We start from the raw sequence: 24,999 nt of genomic DNA on the forward strand, positions 1-24,999 counted from the left end.
CTGTCATCAGGGGAGACACAAAGAGATAGAACCCATTGATCCTGTAGACCCAGAGCTTAACTGATTGTCAGGGAGACAAGAGTAAGGCAACTGGGATAGAAGGAGGACACACCAAGTCTGTGGCTGCTGGTGGAAGGAGTGTGCAGTGCAGCAGCCCTTCGGGGCTTGAATCCAGGCATGGTCAGCTGGATTTGCCTTGGCCAGAAGTCTCCCTCCCATGAGGAGATGTTTAGTCTCTGCTGTGAACTGCAGGTGAGAGGTCCGGCAGCAGAGAATAGGTGGAGGCACTTCAAGTGACGATAAAATGACCAGACAGGTTACCCAGTCTTCTATCCTTAGAAGGTGATAGGAATAAAGTCTGGAGGTCTGACTTGAAAGCCGGGTCAAGACAGATCAAAAAGTTATTTTTGTCAAAGGCTTTGGGCCCATTCTTACCTATAGACAACCCCTGGTGATCCCAAGTCATGAATCTACCCGGAGGCCTATCCTGACCTGAGTTTCCTTGCTTTGAAGTGGGCTGTCCTCTGCAGAGTGAGGAAATAATTTGCTGCCTGCTTCAATGAACCATCAGGAGAGCCAGCAGACCTAATGACATGTGAGAATATTAACCTCCTACCACGAAGAGCTGTGAATCTTGAGCGGCAGTCTATAATTCACCCTGGACTCCTGAGCCAGACCTCTCCGGCTTTCTCTCTCACTCACTTTCTCACTTACACCCAGAGACAGGAGGAGAGACCTGCTCATAAAACTTTATATTCTCCAATAGTGTGAGCCTCGCTGAGCTGTTTAGTAATGAGTGGCTTTCCTTTTGCCATCATGGAAAAAAGGAAACACTCAGAGGCGGGAAGGAGGAGGTTTTTTGTTCTTTTCTCCCCTTCTGGGTTGTGTTTTATTTTTTTTTCTTCCAGTTTTGTTGACTTAGTGGACACACAGCACTATATAGGTTTAGGGTGTACAGTGTAATGACTGGACTTACCTGCGTCATGAAGTGATTATCACAGTAAGTTGAGTGAACATCCATCATCTCATACAGATAAAAAATTACATAGAAGAAATTGTTTTTCCTTCTGATGAGAGCTTTCTTAACAACTTTCACTTGTAGCAAGCAGCAGTGTTAATTCTCTTTATTGTGTTGTACATTATACCCCTAGTACTTATTTGTCTTGTAACTGGAAGTTTGTACCTTTTCAACACCTTCATCCAATTCTCTCTCCCCCACCCTTCAGTAACCAGAAATCTGATTATTTTTCTATGAGTTTGTTAGCTTGCTTGCTTCTGAAGTGTAATTGACCTACAATATTGTGTTCTTTCCTGGTATGCAACATAGTGATTCTGTACGTTACAAAATGACCATCACAATAAGTCTGGTTACCATCTGTCACCATACAAAAGGGGGAATTATTTTTAATGTTACATTTTGCATTGGGTTGCTCTAACGTGGAGAAAATGCACAGTATCATGGAAGTGACTGTTAGAATGCTTGGATAACCAAACTTCTTTGTCAGTCTGTACTTTGTCTTAAAAATCAAAGAAAAATAGATGTTAGAATGCTAATTTTAGGACAGTTGGAGTATTGGAAGGGAACTTGGCGATCTTTTAAGGTCGTCTGGAGGTGGAAGAAGACAGTTTCTTCTATGTAACACTTCATCGTTCTACTTCACTGTTTTGTGGTTGTATGTTTTTGCCCTTGTTTCATGAGATCTTGGGCCCCTTGAGAACATGAGGATATCTTAGCCAGGTTTGTACTCCTAGGCCTATCAGAGTGTTGGTTTTCTCAAGGCCTCAAATAATTTTAGTCAAAAAATGGAGCAAATCATCTGCTCCAATCCTTCATTTTATATATGGAAAAAGCTAAAGTAATTGACTCACAGGCATAGCTAGAGGCTACTTGGGCTAAAGCCTGTCATTCTGGTTCTATGACTGCTGCTGTTGGTGGTAAAACACCACTGTGGTACTTTCACAAGCAGTTTGTTGTTCTGATGAAGATGACCTAGTAAACTCTACTGTAAAGCCCAGCACGAATGTATGGCCAGAAGACCAAAATCTGGGAATAAATATAGAAATTAGAAACTCACTCAAAGCAGGGCATGTCCAAGGATGTACAGTCCTGGCTGCGTTGCAGCAACACCTAGCATAGTAGGAGTCCTTGGACCAGGAGAGTGTTCCTCACTTTGCTGGAAAAGCCAGGCGCACCAGGATCTCCTGTGGATGGGAGCAGACCTGTTTCATTCACCGTAGGTAGGGGATGCTCAATTGAATTCTGCTGATGGATAAATGAATGAATGATCCATTCTGTGCATATCAGGATACTTTTCTGTTCAGGCAAGTCATTTAATTTCTGTATCTCAGGGTCTCTGCACGACGCTGGGTACAGACAGCCTTTTTGATGACACAAGGTTGTAACAAAATCACCTTTTTTCCTTGTGCTGACTTGACAACCACAGTGAGTGGAAAAACCAATGGTTAGTGTCCACTCTAGATATTTGTAATTCTCAGCCTTTCTGGTCCCATCAAATTGCTATTGTTCTTCTTTTTAAAATTAATTTTATTAAAACAAGTCACATGCAAACCATTCCTGTCCAGAGCATCTCAAGGTCCATTCATTATGGCTTCTTATCTTGGCAGGCGATCGACACGGGAAGGCAGCCCAGCCACTATGCACATACAAAGCCCATCACTTCCCTACCAATGGCCAATTCATCAAACATTTATCTTTTGCCCTCTGAGCACTGTGTCATTTTGCCTGTCACTCCCTAGTCTAGGATGCCATGAAAGATGCAAAAACACAGGGGCGGAGGGGTGGTATTTTTTTCTCCCCCAACTTTTCCCTCTCAGATAGTCCTTGTTAATCAGACTTCATACCTGAGACTTGAAACTCTCCCTGCACCCCTGCCTTTCAACCCCGTTTTGGGGCCACAGGAAGGTTGAGAATGACCTGCCACATTGATGCTGAACTTTTTAATGAATGGTAGTATAATTAAAGATGTGATAAACCTTTCGTTTTGTTTGGGTGTTTTTTTCCTGCAACACACTTCAGAGCAGAGAATGTTGCTAAGGGAAGAGATGTCTGAAATAATTGAATCTAGCCCCCACAGTTTACAAAAAAGTAAGGGGCAAGGATGTGGCTGAAGCATTGCAGAAAGGTAGTGACCAAGGCAGAACAAGAATTAGGGTCTCTGGTCATTCTTCAGACAAAGATTCCCCCAAGATCCTCTCCCTGTTTTGATTCTGAATAAGTGTTAGTATCTGTTGCAAAGCTTTGGCCACTTGCTTCCTTTTTTTTTTTTTTTTTCCAGTAACTAATTAACCTCTATTGAAAATATACACATTATTGTTTTCAAAACAGTCTTTCAAATATCAGCAACCCTTATATTTATCTAGGCTTGTTTAAATATACCTTATCCCTGGCCTTCCCCACTCCAATATATGCGAACTATACAAGTCAGGGATTTTCTTGCCCCTGTGATGAATTAGAAAGTTAAACCTGAGTGGTATTATTTTTCCAAAGTCTTACAGCACATCTAGGACTTGAAAATAGAGCTCCTGTCCCTAATTTAGTGCTCTTACTTGTCTGTTCACTATGTTTGTGTTTGGTTCACTGAGTTGACAAGATTAGAACACCACATGCCTTGGAAAATCACCACTAGGACATTCTAACCCCCAGAGCAGCAATCAGATAACCAGAGAGGCAGACAAGGATGAAGGAACTTTCGTTTAGTCTCAGGAATTCCTTGTTCATCTCTGTGCATCTGTAGGCATTGGCTCTCTCCTCTTTGCTCCTAGCACTGTCACTTCTGTTAGGTGTTGGTCCTTAGGGCCCAGAATGTGCCATATTATGAAATGGAGTGCAAACCTGACACTGTTCTCTGAAAGCTTTTGCAAAGCACAGAGCAAGAGTTGTTAGAAGATGGAAAAAGGCTCCAGTAGCAAGCCACTTTCAGAGGCCACCATGTTTCCCAGGGCTTTCTTTCCTGAAGGAGATATAAAGCTATCTTGTAGTCTGGGACAGAAAACATGTTTTCACCTTTTTCAGCCAACTGAGACCTCACAGAATCAGCAGTTGGCACATTTTTGCTGGTTTTCCTGGCCCGATTCCATTCCAGGAGGCCCTGCCCATGGGGAGCTGGTCTTTGGGCAAGTATTTGATGAGGGCCCCTCTGGGTCCCTAGGGCCTGGAGGCCCAGCCATGTAAATGTCTTCTTTTCTGGTTGGTTTGCAATGAGTAGACACCATCTGTTGAATTAAAAATTCCCTTTGTGGAGGGTGGTGAAAGGCTTGTGTGGAAGAGACACTGTTATCTTTCAAGCAAACAGTTCATGAAGTTGAAGAGCTGTGTTCTTGGCCTAACATATGTTTGCCCAATGGCTGTGGGAGCCTCCCCCACTGGGCGCTGATTCCGCCCCATGGCGACCTGCACACATACCGCGGCTGCAGCACACCATGTCCGCGCCCTTACATCTCCCCAGTAAAGAAAACCTCCATTTATAGAACCCGCCAAACAAACTCACTCTTTAGACTCTTAAAAACAAACAAGAACCCGAGGCCACAGGCTCCATGCGTGCATGTGTGGTTTTGTAAAATCTCAAGCCGTGAATCAAAATAATTTTGGAGACATAGTCAAAGCCCAGAACCAAGCCCTGTCTCCAGCGTGGCAGAAATGTAGGAAAGACGGGCTGAGAAGAGAGGAGGACAGCCAGATGGACAGAGTGATGGGAACAAGACACTGGGGGCATCTTGCATGTTCATAGGGAGGGTGCATGTTCCCCACCTCTGCATTCACTTGCTGTAGTGACTTCAGCAGAAACGTAGTTGGGTGGGCCACAAAAGGTGACCACTAATGCCTGAATTGCTTTTCTCTCGATATCTAGAGTCCATCTTGTCCACGCTGCTTAGTATATGCTGTCCTGTATGATTTCTCCTTTCAAGTTCAACTTCTTTTCTCTCTTCCCATAGATGATAAGCACACTGGTGCCATGACTTGTGCATCTTTCATATCCCCAAATGGAGGTGCTCATTGAGATCCTGACATACTGGAAATGGCTGTCACGGACATGCCTTCTGGTGCTAAATAAGCTTTATGGAACTTCAATTACTTGAGTGCCAGAATCAAGTTATCTCTTCTTCTTATGTTCTTTCACCACCAAATTTGGCATAGAGAGCAAGTATATGCTCAAAAGATGAGAATTCAGTTGGGTTGAGACTTAGCTCAAAACCTGTCTTTGAAGTCTTCCCAAACCTAGCTCTCTCCTTCCTCAGAGTAGGACTCATCATCCCATTTAACCCACCATGCTGCTTCCTATCGGAGAAGGCAATGGCAAGCCACTCCAGTACTATTGCCTAGAAAATCCCATGGATGGAGGAGCCTGGTAGGCTGCAGTCTGTGGGGTCGCTAAGGGTCGGACACGACTGAGTGACTTCACTTTCACTTTTCACTTTCACACATTGGAGAAGGAAATGGCAACCCACTCCAGTGTTCTTTCCTGGAGAATCCCAGGGACGGGGGAGCCTGGTGGGCTTCTGTCTCTGGGGTCACACAGAGTCGGACACGACTGAAGTGACTTAGCAGCAGCAGCAGCTTCCTATGATAGCTGCTTCGCTGTCTGTATCTACTACTAAACAGTTGGGGACCATACCTCAGCTATCTTTATAGTCTGAGAGTTTAGCAGAGTGCTAGGCACCAAGTTGGCACTCAAAACAGTCTTAAAATGAATGAATGGATGAACTATAAGCTATATGCAGAGGGGACCATTATCTGGTAAATTTCAACCCAGATCTACCTAAAACATTCTTAACTTCATGAGAGTCACATTAAAAAAAAAACAGATTATAAAAACTAGTTTTTCAGGGAATTGTTCTTGGAGAGCTAGGAAAGGAATATAGATAGAAAGGAAAAAGAATTTGAAGACCATCTAGGTTGATCTAGTGTGGCAGTGGTGAACTTCTATTTCTAGACCTCCACTAGAAATTATTTAGAGGTAGTTTATCATGGTCTAAAGGAGATCAATCCTGGGTGTTCATTGGAAGGACTTACGCTAAAGCTGAAACTCCAATACTTTGGCCACCTCATGCGACGAGTTGACTCACTGGAAAAGAGTCTGATGCTAGGAGGGATTGGGGGTAGGAGGAGACGGGGACGGCAGAGAATGAGATGGCTGGATGGCATCACCGACTCGATGGCCATGAGTTTGAGTGAACTCCGGGAGTTGGTGATGGACAGGGAGGCCTGGCGTGCTGTGGTTCATGGGGTCGCAAAGAGTCGGACACGACTAAGCGACTGAACTGAACTATCATGGTATAGTTGAGGGAATACTGCACTGTATGTCCAAAAGTTCTACACATGTCTTGGTTACTATTTATGGTTTCAGTTAAGCTGTTTTACCATTCTGAGCACTAGTTACTTTGCAAAGTGGGGAATGAAACACCCTAAAATTCCCCTAGGACTCAAAGTCTGTGAGTCTATAAAGAAGACTATGATGGGTGTACTGCATGCAGACAACACTATGGCTCTGACATCTAGTTTTTTGCCTGTGAGAGGCTGTAAGTTTGTTTACATGTGCCTTTTTAATTATGAGGATGTCCCCATAGTTAGAGAAGCATTAAAGAGACCTTTCACAATCCCACCCAGAAGAGCAGAATAAGGCACAGAGTTGAATGTGATGGGGAATGACAGCTAGAATTCTGCTGCCCTCTTTCCACCAGGCTGGGTCATGTGAGACCCTTCTGGCAAGGAAGAAGCAACTCTTGGCAATCCTTGAAAACTGTGGTTGTAGAAGAAGGAGTCTAGTCAGAGAAGCACAGAATCTGAGTAGAATCTTGGAGGTCACTGAGTCTGATAATCTCTCTGCCGAAATTCCCTGTAAACATCCTTTATGATTCCCAATCTCTGATCAGATGCATATAGTGACTTGTAAGGCAGCGCAGTCCTTTGGCAAACAGCTCTCTATTTTTTAAAAGTTAAAAAAAGATTCAAGACTTCTCCCAAGTTACATCATTTTCTCAAATCCATAAATTTGTTTTTTATTCTGCCTTTTGGCACATCATAGACTCAGTGCCTCGAAACAACTAAGCCTTCTCTACTTCTGGTTAGATAATCTTGACTGTCTCAGTCACTGTTCCTTACGCCCTCCCAAACCACTTGATGGTTCTGGTTGTGAAGTTTCTGAATGCTTATGCTTTTTAGAGTCTGGCACCAAGAATTGAAACGTAGCTCCCAGTAGTTACTTTGGGGCCAGGAGTGTGGAATAGGATCAAATTAGCTTCTGTGGTGGCAGCCCCACTTTGGAGATTCATACTTACTAAGCCTTCTTCATACACACTCCTCTTTATCCAAGGCTCCTCCAACTTCTCTTTGGGGAATTGTTTTATTTAAAGGTAACAGAAATTTCATAGACAGAGGAGCCTGGCAGGATACAGTAAAGAGCAAAGGGAATGTGTGTGTGCTAAGTCGCTTCAGTAGTGTCCAACTCTATGTGAAACTATGAATTGTGGCTCACAGGTTCCTCTGTCCATGGGATGATCCAGGCAAGAATACTGGAGTGGGTTGCATGCCCTCCTCCAGGGAATCTTCCTGAGCCAGGGATCGAACCTGCATCTCTTACATCTCCTGCATTGGAAGACTAGTGCCAGTTTGCCACTAGCGCCACCTGGGAGACCCCAAAGAGCAGAGTTGGAGACAACTCAGCAACTAGACAAAAGCAGCAACAGCAATTTACTGGAGCTTGTCCTGATTATAAACTAATCATGATAGAAAATGTAATAACTAGTGGAACATATAAAAGGGAAAAGGTTAGTGGTGTATATCTGGGATCTATTCAACCATCCAGGCCTAGCTAGATATGTGGATATATATGTACGCATCAAAGTGTATTTGTAAAGAATTGTCATAAAGTTACAATGCACAAGATGGTATATTAACAGGAATTTATAAACTAGAAATGGCTAACATACTAATGACTTTTAACCATCAACATGGAAGACATGGTATGGATGAAGATTTGTATTGGAAATGGAAGGGAGCGCATGGATGACTTAATTTCCACGCATGAGATCTTTGTGTATTACATGTATTATAACTTAATTTAGGTTCTTGAATTAATAATTTTACTGGATAAATAGATATCTGCCTATAATATAATTTTAAATTATGATATCATTTGCTAAATGCTATTTATCACATATGTATATATATGTATACGTATATATACATATATATATATATATAGTTTCCGGTGGTCATGTATGGATGTGAGAGTTGGACTGTGAAGAAAGCTGATCGCCGAAGAATTAATGCTTTTGAACTGTGGTGCTGGAGAAGACTCTTGAGAGTCCCTTGGACTGCAAGGAGATCCAACCAGTCCATTCTAAAGGAGATCAATCCTGGGTGTTCATTGGAAGGACTGATACTAAAGCTGAAACTGCAGTACTTTGGCTACCTCATGCGATGAGTTGATGCACTGGAAAAGAGTCTGATGCTAGGGGGTGGGAGGAGACGGGGACGACAGAGAATGAGATGGCTGGATGGCATCACCGACTCGATGGACATGAGTTTGAGTGAACTCCGGGAGTTGGTGATGGACAGGGAGGCCTGGCGTGCTGTGGTTCATGGGGTCGCAAAGAGTCGAACACGACTGAGTGACTGAACTGAACTGAACTGATTGAGTTTTATGTAATAATTCCTTTACCATTGGGAATTTAGGCTTGTTTACAATGTTGTTGTAAATAATGCTGTAATGAACATACTTAAACCATATACACCTCTTTGATATTTGCTAAATGAATTCTTAGAATTTCTGGATGAAAAGGTGAGTTTTTAAGGCTTTAGTATAAACTGACATCCAGAAAGGTTAAAACAGTTTCATTCTTCCATTAGTGCTGTATTAGTCTGTTACTTTCAACTTTTGACAAGACTATGTTAAGAGTTAAGGAAAGAGTGAATTTGTTAGTTAGGTGGAAATATTGTTTTAATTTGAATATGTTGGTCCCAATGAAGCTGAAATTTTACCCCACATTTTCATTCTTGATCATTTGCATTCTTTGTGTATTTTCTATTTCCATCTGTTGATCATTTTCCTCTTAGGGCTTTCAGATTTTCTTTAATGATTTTCAAACACTCTATTAAGAATATTAAGCCTTAGACTGAGTATCAGAGAGATTGTAAATGTTTTCTCCAGTTTTCATTTGCCTTTTAATTTTTTATTTAAATGTGTATTTTGGGGTAGTTGAACTTTATATTTAGATCTTTATGATAGACATTGAAAAATGTCATCCTGTGGGCTGAAACAGTGAGCTGATTCCAGCAGGATTGTTTTGAATCCTGCTGCATCCTTTTAAATATCTTTCTAGGGTGATGGGAGCTTGGTGACTCAGGCGGTGAAGAGTTGGCCTGCAATGCCGGAGACCGGTGTTCAATCCCTGGGTCAGGAAGATCCCCTGGAGGAGAAATGGCAACTCACTCCAGGATCCTTGCTTAGGAAATCCCATGGACAGAGGCTCCTGGCAGACTGTAGTCCACGGGATCACGAAGAGTTGGACACAACTGAACAACTAACACTTTGAGGGTGATGGCCTCCACAGATATGATAGACAAGTCTGAAACCAAGTCATTGGCAAAACACCAGGACCAAAGTTTCCAGAACCTTCTCCCAGAGCAAGTTGAGCCATTAATTAGTATTCTTCAGGTATATTCTTGAACCAATTAAGATTCTACCTACGGTGGTCATTGTCTGGTCCACTTTTGCTTTTCTCCCACAAGGATATCATTAGAATTACCACAATTCTTTTCAAAGACATTTTGAAAAGGAGATACAATATAGGTCTTCATTCTTAGTCACCCATCCACATTCATTGCTCGTCTCACAGAACTTGTCCTTAATGCACCGAAACTGCCTGTTTGTGAAGTGAACCTATATTAATTTGATATCTTACCTCATTATATGAAGGACTGAGCTAGCCTATGAGAATTAATAAAATGAAAAACACTAATAGACTATAATAATTTTATAAATCTTGACATTGACGTTTGAAAGCAGATGTAGAGACCATGGGGGGCTACCTTTTTACAGTTGAGTCACAGTTTAGCTCTGAGCTTCCTAACAACAAAAGTAAAAAGGGTAACATGATCACACACATGACTTATATTGCCTTACAGTATAGGACAAGCAAATACTGACCCCTCAGAGCTATAGTCTGATGCAAGTAAGTTTATGAATTTATTCATCCCCAGTTCAAGGAATTTTACATCTCTTTTCAAATAATTGGAAACACAGCCACCCATTTCTGGGCTCCTAGCTCCTTTCTCATTCTCCATAATTCTTGAGGGATCATATTTCACAGTTTTTTAGTGTATGGTACCTGATGGCGTTAGACTTAATCCCACTTAGAGGTAGCAAACTCACAGCTAACTACCTTAGATTTTTGACGGGTCTTGGATTCAGATCTCTTTTACTATTGGTGAATTTTATTCTCTGAAGCTCAGGGATACTCCATCCTGACAGGAGCTCGGTAGGGCTTTGGAAGTGACTTTGACAAATTCCATGTGATATACTGTAACATGGTGTCAGTATACACAGTCTTACATAGCCTAGAACCTTTTCCACATTCTATTTTTCAGAACACTTTCACCCTTTATTTATATACTTACAATATAGAGGGTTGATTTCTATTATTATTTGCACATATATCTACAGTTATGTGACCTGAATGACAGAAAAATATGTAGAAAATATATAGTTATAACTGTACATATAATTCTATGTGTAGTAATATACTATAAATTATTTACTCTGTCTACTTATATCCACTTAAATAGGATATAAAAAGAATTTTATGGCAGAAAGAAAGGAGTGCTCTCCTGGGTTAGACAGCTGGGCCATGTTCTGGGCCATGAGCAGCCTTATCACAGGTCTCCTGTTCTCCTGTTTCTTCCTTTACCCCCACTTGTAACTGCTGTCTGTCCTGTCTGTGTCGCTTTGCTTGTGACCACTGTTGTCAGTCAATGTGCAGGCATTTTCCAGGGACCTGCTGTGAGGTCTTCTGCCCCAGACCTCCCAGGCCTGCTCTGTTCCAGAGCCCTTCTCCTTCCCCATTCTGATGAGCAGCTAACTTTGCGGAAAGGAAGGAGACCACTGAGCATCTGCCCACTCAGGAGCAGAAAAGGGTGCGGGCCTGGAAGCAGCACCTCCGTGGGCCCAGCTGCCCTGCCCGAGGCCCCTCCATCCTGGAGGCTCACAACCACTGGCCTGGCTTGCAGAGGATGAGGAGCCTGTTTAGTGCCACTGTTTTTATAAGCTAATGAAGGCAGAGTGGGAGCCACGGGCAGTGATGCTGGGATATTAACTCTGACAGGAAGCTTGATCATAATTATCTTAACGAGGATAGGGTTAATTACAGTGGAAACTTAAAAGTTCTCTCTGTTTGAATCTGCTGGAGCTGAATGCGTTCTGATGTTTTGTCATTTTGATGTGACTTTGGAAAAGGCACAGGGACTCTGCCGGCAGCCACGGCGGCTCCTGGGGGAGCCCAGCCGGAGCCCTGTGAATGAGGTAACCAGGATGGTACCTGTGGGTGACATAATGGGCAGCTTCCTGCTGGTGGAGTGAAGGCAGGCAGCCTGCAAAGTGCTTCAGAGGTGCTGGTTAGGTGTCCAGAGCAAACCACCTGCTACAGATCAGACCACACACTGGGTCTCTGTGCCTGCCCTTGACATCTCTCCACGGGGCTGGGAAGACCTTTGTCCAGCTGGCCTTGTCTTGCTCTCCCCATCCACCCCCTGACCGTGGCACTCAGGTCTGCTTAGCCCTGAGTGGCCTGCCCCTTAGGCATTTGTAGCTACAGCCAACCAAGCTGGTGAGTGACTCTGGAGTGACAGTCACCTCCTCTACCAGGGCTCTTGGGTCTGGGGTGTATTTTGCTGTCCATATACAAGGTTATAACAGAGATCTTTTGGTCCTGTCATCTTTTCCTTGTACCATAGCTGTCCCTTGAACAGCATAGATCTGTGTGGACCCTTAGAGCCTTTTTTGCCTTGTCATTTTATTTGATGGCATGCATCTCTTTGCAGGCATCTTGTATAGAGGGGTATGAGCTAAAAGATTGACCCACATAATTTCTTCCCCCTTCTTCCAGGAAAACATCAACAAAAACAACACAAAAGTAAAAATTTTTTAAATGAAAAAGGCATCCTGTAAGCCTCTGTTTATTGCCTTCCACTTGCCAGCCAAGCTCAGAAATCCTGTCCTCTCCAGTTTTACCCTTCATTACGCTCTTTGCCTCCTGTCCCCAATCCCTCAGCTCTGAATTTAGCTGATTAAATCACCAAGTGCGCATCACACTGTTGACATGAAGATAGGGATTTATTAATATGCGCCCCTGCCACCCCCCACCACGTAACAAGGTTCCCTTTTAAATGAGCAGCTAATCACATGGCATGGCAAAATAGGATCTCGAACCAGGCAAGTGACAGGGGATGTGAGCCTGAGCTTCTGAACTGCTCTCTGAAGTCTTCCTCCTGTTTTGAGTTCTGCCCCAGAGCCCACCCCCAGAGGGAAAGGCATCTCTGCGGCGCTCCTTCTAGTGTTTCGGGCCTTGTCCTCACCATGCTGTGTCATTTTGCTTTATGCCTCCCCTGAAGCACTCTTGGAAAGGAGCTTTCTTCGGCTTGCCAGTTGCCAACCATTTGCTGATTCTCCGGAAAAGAGCATTGTATTTGCATTACTCCAGGATGGTGTGTATTTGGATGTGCCTTTGACCAGAGCCCAGCTGATGTTTGAGCACAAGGACTTATTACCCATCTGTTAGGTGCCCTGATGTGGAGGTGGCCTCGACTCCCCTAGAGATAAACAGGGGCTAGTTCTGAAAAGCACTTTGGCGTCAGCACTCATTAACCCCCCAGGAGGAAGGGACTTCAGGAAAGGTTGGCATTTCCATGAGAAGCCACCCTTACTACACACCTTTGCACATCTGTTTCTCTGCACATCCCCTGCATCAGGATCCCTGACCGAAGGTCAGGGGTTCCAGAAAGATCAGCGAATGAAAGGAGGAAGGAAAAGCATGAAACCAGTATTTGCTAGTAAATTGTTACTCCTCTCTCACTTATTCTCCATAAGATTCAACGAGCTAGAGGCAACACGGATGAAGGGAGCTCATGGGGCTTATTGAAAAGCCCAAATTCAGACTGCAAGTAAATGACAGGACAGAGGTAAAATACCAGGGCTTCCTGACTGCATGTGTATAAATTGTGTGTTGTCTTCCTGAAACACGAGGAAGAAGAGAGAAGAGGAGGAGGAAATGGAACTTGATGACTCTCTTGACCCTTGACCTCAGATGTATGCAGCACACCCCTACCCTGCATCCCTGCTGTGGAGTATATAGTGTCAGTTACGGGGATTCGGTGTGGTCTGGGTGCTCGGCCCTGGCTAGGGCCACCTGGAGGTTTGGGGCAGGAATGGGGCTGCTGGTGGAGCTCAGGGCCCAGTGAAATCTAGGGGTTGAATTGCTTCTCTCACCTCCCAAGTATTGCCTCTTAATTTTGGAGTCCTTTTGGCTGGATGTCATGAGAAAGGTCTGGTACTCACACCGCAGGCCCAGGCATAGCTTGGCGAGCAAGGGGGTCTGTAATGGAAGCGCTATCAGTAAAGGCATAAATAGTGTAGACAACATCTCCCCGATTGGTTGCATTTTACAGAATAGCCAGAGGTCCCGTGCAAGCCAGCCCTCTGGCCAGCATCGTAGCTCAGCTGTCAGCCTCTGCAAGCTCAGCACAGCTCTTGGGTCTGGCAGGTGAACGAGCTGGGAGCGTGTGGCCTGGCCCTGTGAGTCCCTCCACTGGGCGGCTTTCTGTAATTACCGACTGTGGGCACCGGACAGGCACACAACTGCCCCTCACTGCCTGCACCTCGTGCACCCCTATACATTATGAGTTAGCTTTCAGCTATGCCTATTACCAGGCTTGTTTTCCCCTTTCTGATACTTTTTACCCCTGAGCTGGGTACTTTATTCTTTCAGATGTCTGCTTTCTTTACTGCCTCCACATCTCCATTGTTACATTCAATGCTTTTTTTTTTTTTTTTTTTCAAAAACTAAAGTGAGAAATCCACTATCCATAAATTAAAACAATAAACTTCAAGCAGGGATCCTTAAGGCAGAAATTCCCTCAACCCCTTTCTTAACCTACCCCTGCCTAACAAAAACAAAAATCAGGAAAGAAAAGAAACAGCCCCTCAGACTGGAGTGATTGTGTGCTTCCTTGGATGTCTTGTCTTTTGAGGTAGCCACTGGGACACTGGGCAGAAGCAAATTAAGTGATTAGTAAAGAAAAAGAAAAAGCAGAGGTAGGGGGAAAGTCAAAGGCGGTGAATGCAGAGAAAGGAAGCCTTCCCTGCCGTTTCCTCGGACTGCACAGAAGAGAACCACTAAGAAATGATACTTGAAGTTATATTTATTATTGTAAGAGGGTATGATATTTCTGGGCAGGAATGATGGATGACAACTTAAATTTGTGTCCAGGGAATGAAGGTGAGCTGTGACAGAGTTATTTATCTTGGGAATGGAGGTTAGGGTCAGCCGAGGCTGGGTGCCTGAAGGCACAAGACATTGACAAATTTATCCTGCAGGCCGTATCTGAAGCCCTTTGTTTTGGATCCTGGCTACTCACTAAGTGACCCTCATCCTTCATGTTGGCAATGCGTGAAGGATGCGGTGAGTGCCAGCGGCCCCTTCTCCCCCGCCGCCCCCGCCCCGGCTCCCTCTACTAATTCTTGTCATTCACTTTGCTGACAGGCACCAAGCCCAAACTATTCCCAGTCCTGAAAGGGAAGGTTAAAATATTTATTTCGGCTCATAATGGCCTCCCTGATTTAGTGCAGGATCATTTTTCCTGTTGCCTTTGTCATTGCAGGTCACTGGAAGGACTGAGCGTGTTCGGGAGCCTGGAGGAACTCATCTTGGACAACAATCTGCTCGGCGATGACCTCGTGTTGCCAGGGTTACCCAGGCTCCACACCTTAACCCTCAACAAGAACCAAATATCCTTGGCTCTGGCCCTGCCCCCACGCCCTGCCTGGACCCGCAGTGGTCCCCTCCCGCAGGCCATCACCCCCCACACAAATACCTGTGAAATGTCAAATGAGTTTTATGTGTCAGCTAAATTAAAGTAGGTGAAATACAGTCCGTGGGCAGACAAAGCGTTCTGTCTCCTGGCACTCGGGACACTTCAGAGTAATTTATTATAGGTCATTCATAAATGAAATGCACCATTATATCTTCCTGTTGCTCCATTTTAGTGTAGAGATCTAAGTTATGGCTGTGAAGAAATCTTTTTAATAGATAAAAATAGAGAAAGAAAATAATGTCACTGCTGCCGAGAAGGCAAAGCCGGCTTCTGTTTGCCTGGGCTTGTGTGGGAGGGCGACCTCTGGTGGGAATCAGAGGGTAGTGCGGCCAAGCCACTTCAGCCTTCACGGAGGTTTCTGGAAGGCTCTGGGGCAGTCTTGCGGAACACTTCTGACCGAAGAGAGGGGAGAGGGGCTCAGGTGGAGGATAAGTGTGAAGGCCAGGCCCAGCTCTGCCCCCCGTGGTGTTTACGGTACTGGCATGATGAAAAGGGCCAAGGAGAGCCATTCTAGTGTGTGATTTCTCCTTAAGGTGGTGAGGATCTAGCAGCCTGGGATGATACTTCAGAGGGGTCCACTGCTCTGGATTCTGTAACGAGGCTGAGAAATGAATCAAAGGGTTATGCAGTGGGAGGCACACAGCTCCTCCCAGTTAGAGCTGTAGGCCTGTATGTCCGCACAGTGCAGTGTGCTTAAGCAGGGTGTTTTGTCAGTTTTGTTACTACTTGTTTCCTTCGCACCTAGAATAATGTCTGGCACAAAGTTGAAGCTTAATAAATGATTGTGGGATGAAGGAATTGTTATGATCAGCTCTTCTTTATTGAGCACTCCTATGGATGAGGCACTGCGCTTGGTAATTTAAGTGTATTTGTTTTCATTCTTGCAAACCTTTTGAGAAGGGTGTGGTTTCTCCATTTACCTAGATTAGCAAAGAATTCAAGTATAGGCCCACAGCCAGATGTTCAACAAGATACCAGGCCCTGAATTCATTCTCAACTGAAGCCAGACCCAGAGTTCTTTCCACTTGACTATGTTACCTCAGACTTGAAATCCAATCACCTTATTTTATTGATGGAGTGTTTGAGACGAGGTGGTTTAATCACACGTTTGTGTTCATGTGGTAAGTTAGAAATAGAAACAGGATGGGGCATTTTCCTACAAAGTATGAAATAAAGCTAGATATATATGTTAAGATTGGCATATATGTTTATGTCAGCTGTAAGAATGATTTGCAAAATTATTTATTAACCACTGCTTATATGTTAGGTTATAAGTTAATATTTTATTTATTCAGTAAAAATGCTGTTTGTGGCCATTATTAATTGGTACTTTCTTAGAAGAATGAGAAGGCTTATAAGTAAATATCAGTCTTTATCATAATGAAATGTTCATGGATTACTTTTTCCTCTCCTATCCTTTGGTCAACCAAATTTCCTGGTTGTTGCAAATATTAGCAAAGAATTGAATTAAAATTATTGAAAATAATTTTTCAAATAATTATAGTGTGTCTTATGGCTTCTTTGGCCATTTGAGATGATCAGCTGCTTGATATTCTCAAGTCAAATTAAGAATAAAAGGATAATTAGACTAGAATTTGAATGATATGGTTCCTCCTATGGACCACATGCTCATATTCTGTGTCCCACATTACTGAAGAGTGTTGGAGCTGTTGGACTTGGGGTTCATGTGTCAGTTTAATTACATTTATTTGACCATGGCCACACAGCTAATCTTCTAAGAGCCTCTGTTTCTTTTTTTTGTACATATGATTTTATAGCTTTCACCTGCCTGTTAGAATAACTGACAAAGAGGAATGTATGAAAATTTTTTTTGTGTGTTGGAATCAAAGTACAGTGATGACATATGCAAAGCAGATTTTTGCGTGACTATAAAACCAGCTGCCTCTGCTCTGGGATATTGTCAAGAAAGCAATATAAGAAATGGTGCAGTGAGAAGGGCTTGCCTAACAGCCCACAGATGAAGCCACAAAGATTGTACAGCCAATGCTAATCCAAAACTCAATTCCTCTTCTCACTCAACACACTTCCTGGCCACTTCTACGTAGTATTAGTTGATACATACTGAAACATGCAAACTCATTTTAGCACCAGCCTGAGCAAAACAATTAAAAGAAGGGCACACCCACTATGAGAGAATGTCATTTCATATAATGACAATCTGCAGATGAATTAGTGGGTGATTTTTTTGCTCAATCACTGATTTGTATAATAACTATTGGAAAGTATTTTTTGGATACCTATGTGTTTAATATACATAGGTTATAGTATTGCTTTTTTCTATTACCACTGGCAGTTGAAGAGATATTGAGCAAGTATTGATGGTTGACAGATTACTTGGTTAGATTAAATAGGTTAGAGTCTATTAAGATTCATGTTTCATGTGAATTTACTAAGCATTATTATCTCTCATTTTAGAGGATTCATTTTCATAACCTGGTTTAGAATATATTGAAAATGTGCAGGGATCCACGTTAGAATTCACTCACTTAATTTATTTAAAAACAACAGCAACCAAAATAGTTCACCATTTCTCCTGCCCTCCACCTCCCTCTTCTGACAACCACCAGTCTATTCTTTTTATGTATGAGGTTGGTCTTAATGCTGTTGTTGGTTTCAGTTCAGTTCAGCTGCTCAGTCGTGTCCGACTCTCTGCGACCCCATGAATCACAGCATGCCAGGCCTCCCTGTCCATCACCAACTCCCGGAGTTCACTCAAACTCATGGCCATCGAGTCGGTGATGCCATCCAGCCATCTCACTCTCTGTCGTCCCCATCTCCTCCCGCCCCCAATCCCTCCCAGCATCAGAGTCTTTTCCAGTGAGTCAACTCGTCGCATGAGGTGGCCAAAGTATTGGAGTTTCAGCTTTAGCATCAGTCCTTCCAATGAACACCCAGGATCGATCTCCTTTAGAATGGACTGGTTGGATCTCCTTGCAGTATAAGGGACTCTCAAGAGTCTTCTCCAACACCACAGTTAAGAGAAATCATACAGCATTTGTCTTTCTCTGACTTATTTCACTCAGCATAAAAGAGTTCTTGAGGTCCATCCATGTAGTTACATGTAGCAGGATTTTATTCTTTCTACGGCTGGATAATGTCCTGTTTTGTGTGTGCATGTGCATGTATCACACTGTCTTTATCCATTCGTCCTCTGATAGACATGTTGTTTCTACGTCTCGGCTATTGTAAATAATGCTGCAGTGAGCACGGGGCTACACATATCTTTTCAAGTTAGTGTTTTTGCTTTCTTTGGATAAATATCCAGGAGTGGAATCCTGGATCAAGTGCTAGTCTTATTTTTAATTTCTTTTGAGGAACATCCATACTGTTTTCCATAGTGGCTACACTGGTTTCCATTCCCATCAGCAGTGTTCAAGAGTTCCCTTTTCTTCACATCCTTGTTTCTTGTCTTTTTGATAGTAGCCATTCTAACAGGCATAAGGTGAAATCACAGGATGGGTTTGATTTGCATTTCTCTAGTGATCAATGATGTTGAACATCTTTTAATGTACCCATTGGTCATCTGTATGTCTTCTTTGGAAAAATGTCTATTCAGATCTTCTGTCCACTTTATAATTGTAATTTCTTTTTTTTTTTTTGCTATTGAGTTGTTTGAGTTCTTTATATAGTTTAGATATTAGCCCCTCATGAAGTAGTATTTATAATTATTTTCTCCCATTCAGTGAGTTACCTTTTTGTTTTGTTGGTGGATTCCTTTGCTGTACAGAATGTTTTTCATTTTTAAAGGGATGAGCTAGACTGGCTGATGGTTTTATTCTCAGTGTGGCTATCACCAGAGATCAAAAGGCTTCTGGTTTTTCTTTAGTTCAGTCCTTTCCCTGTTCCAGCATCTCTGGTCTGTGGCAATAATGCTGAGGAATCAGTGTTGGTGGTGGGGAAGGGACTGCAGCAGAAGGCAATGTGTAGCTATAGAGCTGGCCAGTTACATCACTATACTGTTGTAGGTACTTTATTGCCAGTATATACAAAAACCAACAGTTGGCTTTTTCATGATGGACCATGTCTTCTTTCTCCTCTGGTCTAGTGGTATGATCCCATGGTTAGCTTGCTTACCTTGTACACTTGACCAAAAAGTCAAAAAATGAAAGGTGAAAGCAGTACACTATGTGCCATTCTCTATCTTTTCAGCCACTAACTCTCCTGCCTGCTTGTTTGAATACCCAGGCTCTACAACAGCTATGACGTGCCATGATGCTACTCCATGAAATCCCTTAGACTTTGGCTCTGTCCATTAGCTTTGCTGCACAATAACCCACTCCAAAAATTAGAGTCTTAAAAAAGCCAATATTTTTTTGTTTACAATTCCATATGTCAGCTATTTGGGCAGGGCTCAATTGGATGGTTCTGCTCATCTTCCTTGGGTCACTCAGGCAGCCACAGTTATTTGGGGGCTCTGCTAGGACTGGATAATCTGAAATTGCCTTGCTTCTATGTCTGGATGTTGGTATTGGTTGTTAGTGGAACTGCATGTCTCCAACAAGCTAGCACAGGCCTCTCCGTGTGGGAGGGATGCCCCAAGAGCAAAGCTCAATGTGCAACTACTTTTCAAACTCTTTGCATCATAGATGTTGCTGCCCCATGGCCAAAGCAAGTCACATATCAAATGTAGAACAAATATGAGGAGTATTCCAGAACCCAGACCAAGTATTTGGCACATTTCTTCTAGATTCACCAGTGCCTCCCTTCCCAGCTGCATGCTTCCTTCTTGCTCTCTCAGCCCTTTGTCCCATTTCTATTCAGCCCTCAGCTTTTGGCTCCTGCTCTGGTAGACCTGGTTGTCTCAGGCTGCCTCTTCATCTCTGCTCATTGCTTCTCTCTTTGGTTTGTTTAGACTAGCACTGTTGTCTCTAGCCATGGTGTTGACTTCCTCTCCCAGCACTCATATTCTCTCTCTCGCACTCACCCATTCACCCATAAGCATGGACAGTCTCAGCCGTATCACGTCTAAATACCCAGCTCCGAATAAGGGAACAACTGAAATGTCAGGAAAAGATAGTTAGCCAAATGGTTCTCTCCCACTTGCCGTTGGGGGTGGGTAGAGGAAAAGGTGGTAAGCTGACTTCATTTTAAATCACACTTCATTTCATTATTTTCTGATTCTCTGTTGGCTTCAGCACATGCAGGAAGAGATAGCTCTGAACTGTAGTGCCAACAGGAAGAAAGAGTAGTGTTCCATGTTACACAGCTGGGCTGTGGCTAGGAGACCAGTGAGTGGAATTAGGAGGCCAGACTGGAGTTCCCGTAGCAATTTACTGTGTCATCTTGAAGAAGGGGCTGTATCTTGTCAGAGACTTCATTTTCTTTACCTGTAAATTGAGTATTATACATCTGAGAGTATTGTTGAGAGATTGTGCTGGCATAATATATATGGGAAATCACTTTAACACCTTGAACCTTTACAACTTCCTCACGCATTTTACTGTTAGCCAAGGCTTTGATGCCTTAAATGAATGATCCCAAATTGAAAGTAACTGAGGTACAGAGTACAACTGGATGATAGCACCTGGTAATATTCTACAAAAGCATAGAAGGCTGCTCCTTTTTTTTGTTTTTAAATTCCTCTCTTTGTGGCCCCTAGAATTGTCATTTTGTAGGACCTAGATCTGAATATAGACTCTGCCTTTTAGTCATTGTGTGATCTTTGACTGCAAGTTTCCTTAATTGTTATCTGGATGTGATGATCTTTCAGACACCTGTGTGTGTGTGAATCAAATATGTCATGTCATAAGCTCTAATTGAAATACCTCCAGGAGTCATAGGTGCTGCCATTTGACCTGGGGTTGAGCACAGAGGGAGAGACGTGCCCATTCTCACCTGGGAAGCAGCTTCAGACCTGGGCAACCCACCGTGACACCATGAGATTCCCCTCCTCCCTCGGGCTCCAAACTTTCAAGGCAAGATGTGGCTTTGATCTTGGGCCCTCTGCAGAAAATCTCCCTTGGCAAACCTAGCCATGACAGCTGGGCTCCGCAATGGCAACTTTCTGTAGACAGCACTGAAAAAAGTCTAAATGGCAAGTATTCTGGAGAAGACTTGATGAAGGAAACCAGGTGTGTGCTGAGAATCCAGCTGGAGAGAGTTGAAACTGTGCCAGATAGCTTCACATTTTAAAAGGAGAGAGAAAAAAAAATCACCCTTAGGAGAATCCTTGAAAGTGTCTTTGCTAAGGTTGTATTGGTTAGCTGGAGACACAATTCCTTCGGCTGATTGTCTCCGGTTAATTTTCTCTGCAACTTGACAGAAAGGAATGTGACAAGTTCCATCTCCAAGTGCACAGTCAGACAAGACAAGGCTGTGCTCGTCCTTATTGACCCAGGAGATGAAGAAACCAATGGAAACTTCTCACGTTTCAGTCTCCAGTGGTGGTGTCAACATAATGGTGTTGTTCTTGTCCAGAGCATCCGTGGGGTAGGTGCAAGTGATTCCTCACCAGTATGGATTTGGGGGGACCACTTTGCCCAGCCCAAATGATTACTTAGCAGGTAGTTGGAAGGCTTAGGAAGAAGAACTTGCTTCTGCTACACAAAATATCCTAAAGGAGGCAAACTCTGAGACTCCAGCGAATCCTGTTGGATTCGCTGGCACAGAATGACTGAAGCTTCCTGAAGCCTGAAGACCCTTTGCTCAAGAAATTCCCATGATCAAGACATTCGAATGAGTTTCCATCTCCACAGCCTCCTGCTAAGAGGCAGATCCAGATTTTGTGAAGTATGACGCTTACATAATTTGAAGAGGCTCTCTTAAAGGCAAAGACTGTATAATTACAAACACAAAATTAGGTATGGAGATGAATGTGTATTTGGAATAAAAAATGTGTCAAAGCAAATTAAACTTTTTTAAGTTGACGGATACCATACATGGAAATATTTAGAAAACAATCTCTTTTATACTATGTATGAGAACTTTTTCAATTTTTTTCTGCAAATTCCCGTATAACTTCATTATTTAAGTTTTACAGGTGGTTCAGATGGTAAAGAATCTGCCTGCAATGTGGGTTTGATCCCTGGCTTGGAAGATCCTCTGGAGGAGGACATGGAAACCCACTCTAGTATTCTTGCCTGGAGAATCCCCATGGACAGAGAAGCCTAACAGACTACAGTTCATAGGGTCACAAAAAGTCGGACACGACTGAGTGACCAAGCATACACACACATACAGAAGAGATAATTGCATCTAATTGAAAAGTGACTTTTATTTTTAGTATTTATGGATGTTCCTTCCATTTTCACTATTTCATTTTGATTATTGGTAATTTCACTAAATTATTGGTAAAAATTTTAGAATTAATCAACTTTGGGAAAACACCTATCTTTCATCTATGAGTTAAAAGATTTCAAGATGTTTCAAGTTAGTTGTGTTTGTGTGGTGCATCCATACTCAACAACTTAACAGTAAATATTCTGTACATTGATAAAGCTCATTAACCATTTTATCGTCAATTTTTTGTTGGTCCCCGTGTGTGTGTGTCGACATGGTGGGCAACAGGAATATCACGCCACATGCCTACTGACACAGAAACAACTGCAAACCACAGAAATAACCCCAGCTGAATCCTAATTCAGTGTCACTCCATTACCAGTTCATCTTAGGTTCCAAGAGTTCCCACAGCCACTCTAGCATCACCCAACTCAAGCAGAAGTGTGACAGAAGTCCTATCAGAGCAGGGAAGTGCTCTTAACTGACTGTGGTTCAAATAACCTACTTTTGCAAGTTTTGCAATAATATGTGACTGTGTGACTGTAACCAGGGCCTTTGCCAGGGTCCTGGGAGAGACCTATGTAAGCAATGGCCTTCTTGCACAAGCTTATTAGCTCTGTGATACGTTCATGTATGAAGATTTACTTGTCTTAGACTGGGCCTGCTTCCCTGGTAGCTCAGGTGGTAAAGAATCTGCCTGCAGTACAGGAGATTCAGGTTTGATTCCTGAGTTGGGAAGATACCCTGGAGAAGGGAATGGCAACCCACTCCAGTATTCTTGCCGGAGAATCCCATGGAAAGAGGAGCCTGACAGGCTACTGTCCATGGGATCACAAGAGTTGGACATGACTTAGTGATTAAACCGCCACCACCACCGCTTCCCTGGATGGTAGAATGTAAGCCTTCCCATCACTCATTACCAAATGTTGGGGAATGACTGGGACATCAAGCCAACTCAGTTGTCTAGTGTTTCTCTAACTTGGAGATTTTGCCAGTTTTGAGTTCCATTTCTTCACATTCTCACCTTTGTGCAGTAGATGAAAAAAAGATGAACGTTTAAGTAATTTGTCTCTAAGAGAGAAATAGGTTTGATCTGGACTTTGCTGTCCATAGTAGAAAGGGCTTTCCATGGACTCTCCAGGGCCATTGTCCACATAAATACTTTGAATCACTTCAGAGCAACACATCAGTGCCATTTTGGTGGCCCACTTGGAGTTTTACAGAAATACAGTGCTGGCCAGTAAGAATGATCAGCTTGTCTTGCTGCCCCCTTGAACTAGGACCTGGCTTGAGGCTCTGGAAAGCCTAATGGGTATGAGTCCTTTTGTTCTTTGGCACAGCCAATGGGTACCATATGTGGGCAAGAAGGTTGGAGAGAACCCTGAAGGGGAGAAACCAGGACTTGGGCTGAGGTGTATGCAGGTCCAAGTCAAGGCATGGAGTATCCTCCCTGAGTGATGCTGCTGGCCCTGGCCCATCCGAGTACTGGACTAAGACTGAGAAATTTTTGAGGAAGGTACTCCAAAGCACAGGGGTCTCTGAGATGCTTTTGCCTAGGTCGAAGGGCAGCACTCGTAGGGTAGAGTACTGGCAAGATTCCTTGTTTTCCCTTTTGTTTGTTTAATGTAATGACTGTGAAACATCCAAAGACAGAACTTGCTGGAAAAGGCAAGTTTTTCCTGAAATTGTTCATTGTCATTTTAATTAGTTTTATTTAGATAATTTTCTTAAAGAGTGTGGTGATTGAACTTTAAGAAGTATTAAGTATGTTTTTTCTTGAGTGATGAAATACGTTACAGTTTTGACTCCTGGTCACTTACCCTCTGTATTTCAAGCTTACCTCCTTGGTGGGACCTTCTCACTCACCTTCTCCATATGCTTCTAATCTGTGATCCTCATTCCAGTGAGCCTTTGTGGTCATTCCTTGATGTCATTTGTTGAAGATTTGAAAGATCAATAACTTGGTTGTACCATGTCCTGTCTTTGTTTAGGAAATGAGGGTGATGTTGGCCAGCAGAAACCCCCAATCCATGAGGACACTCAGACCCTCTTTAACTAGTCTTCCCCTCTCTTGCTTGTGAGCGTTCCCTTTCTTTGTGTTGGTCTTGCTCCCCGCCAGTCCAGTGCTTGTTCTTCCATATGATCTTTACATAGCTTATGTATGAATAGTGCTTGAAGGCACTTAGTTGAGAGAATATAAATTTGAAGGGAGATACATGAGCCTCAACCCTCTGAAAGGCCATCACATGGAAGAGAGGAATTGCTTATTCTTTGTGACCTCCCCAACCAGCTAAATTGAGGCACTGTGTGGGAATTCAATCTCTGGGGGAATAAAAACTCTCTCATGGTAGTTAGAGATAGTTTAAACTTCCTTGTGGTGATCCTTTGGCAGATATGTTAGGGACTAGATTCAGATGTTGGTTGGATTTGGAGTTCAGCTGGCAAACTGAAGTATGAGAAAATTGGGAAAACACCCCCAAGGTTAGGGAGCATCCTCACAGAGTAAGGGCAGCCCTTTTATTTCATTTGACCTTCTTTTCCTGGAGATGTACCCCGACTGTTTGATTCTTACAAGTGGCATCTGCCATCATGTAGTAGTCCCTGTATGCTCTACTGTCATTTCCTGGTAAGGGCCCCATTCTGTCTGCTGATAT

The 24,999-nt window shown here is 43.2% G+C and overlaps 1 protein-coding gene across 1 annotated transcript in view; it reads left to right on the forward strand.

The window, feature by feature from the left end:
* LRMDA (leucine rich melanocyte differentiation associated) overlaps positions 1-24,999 on the forward strand; it is a 1,238,587-nt gene that overhangs the window by 630,791 nt on the left and 582,797 nt on the right. Inside the window, exon 3 of the mRNA XM_088842049.1 lies at positions 14,894-15,020. Coding sequence (XP_088698175.1) covers positions 14,894-15,020 — 127 coding nt within the window. The remainder of the gene's footprint in view (positions 1-14,893; positions 15,021-24,999) is intronic.

This window comes from Moschus berezovskii, chromosome 12 (genome assembly GCF_049115385.1).
Source record: "Moschus berezovskii isolate FMDL1 chromosome 12, NW_MosBer_1.0, whole genome shotgun sequence".
In the NCBI taxonomy this organism is placed as follows: Eukaryota; Metazoa; Chordata; class Mammalia; order Artiodactyla; family Moschidae; genus Moschus; species Moschus berezovskii.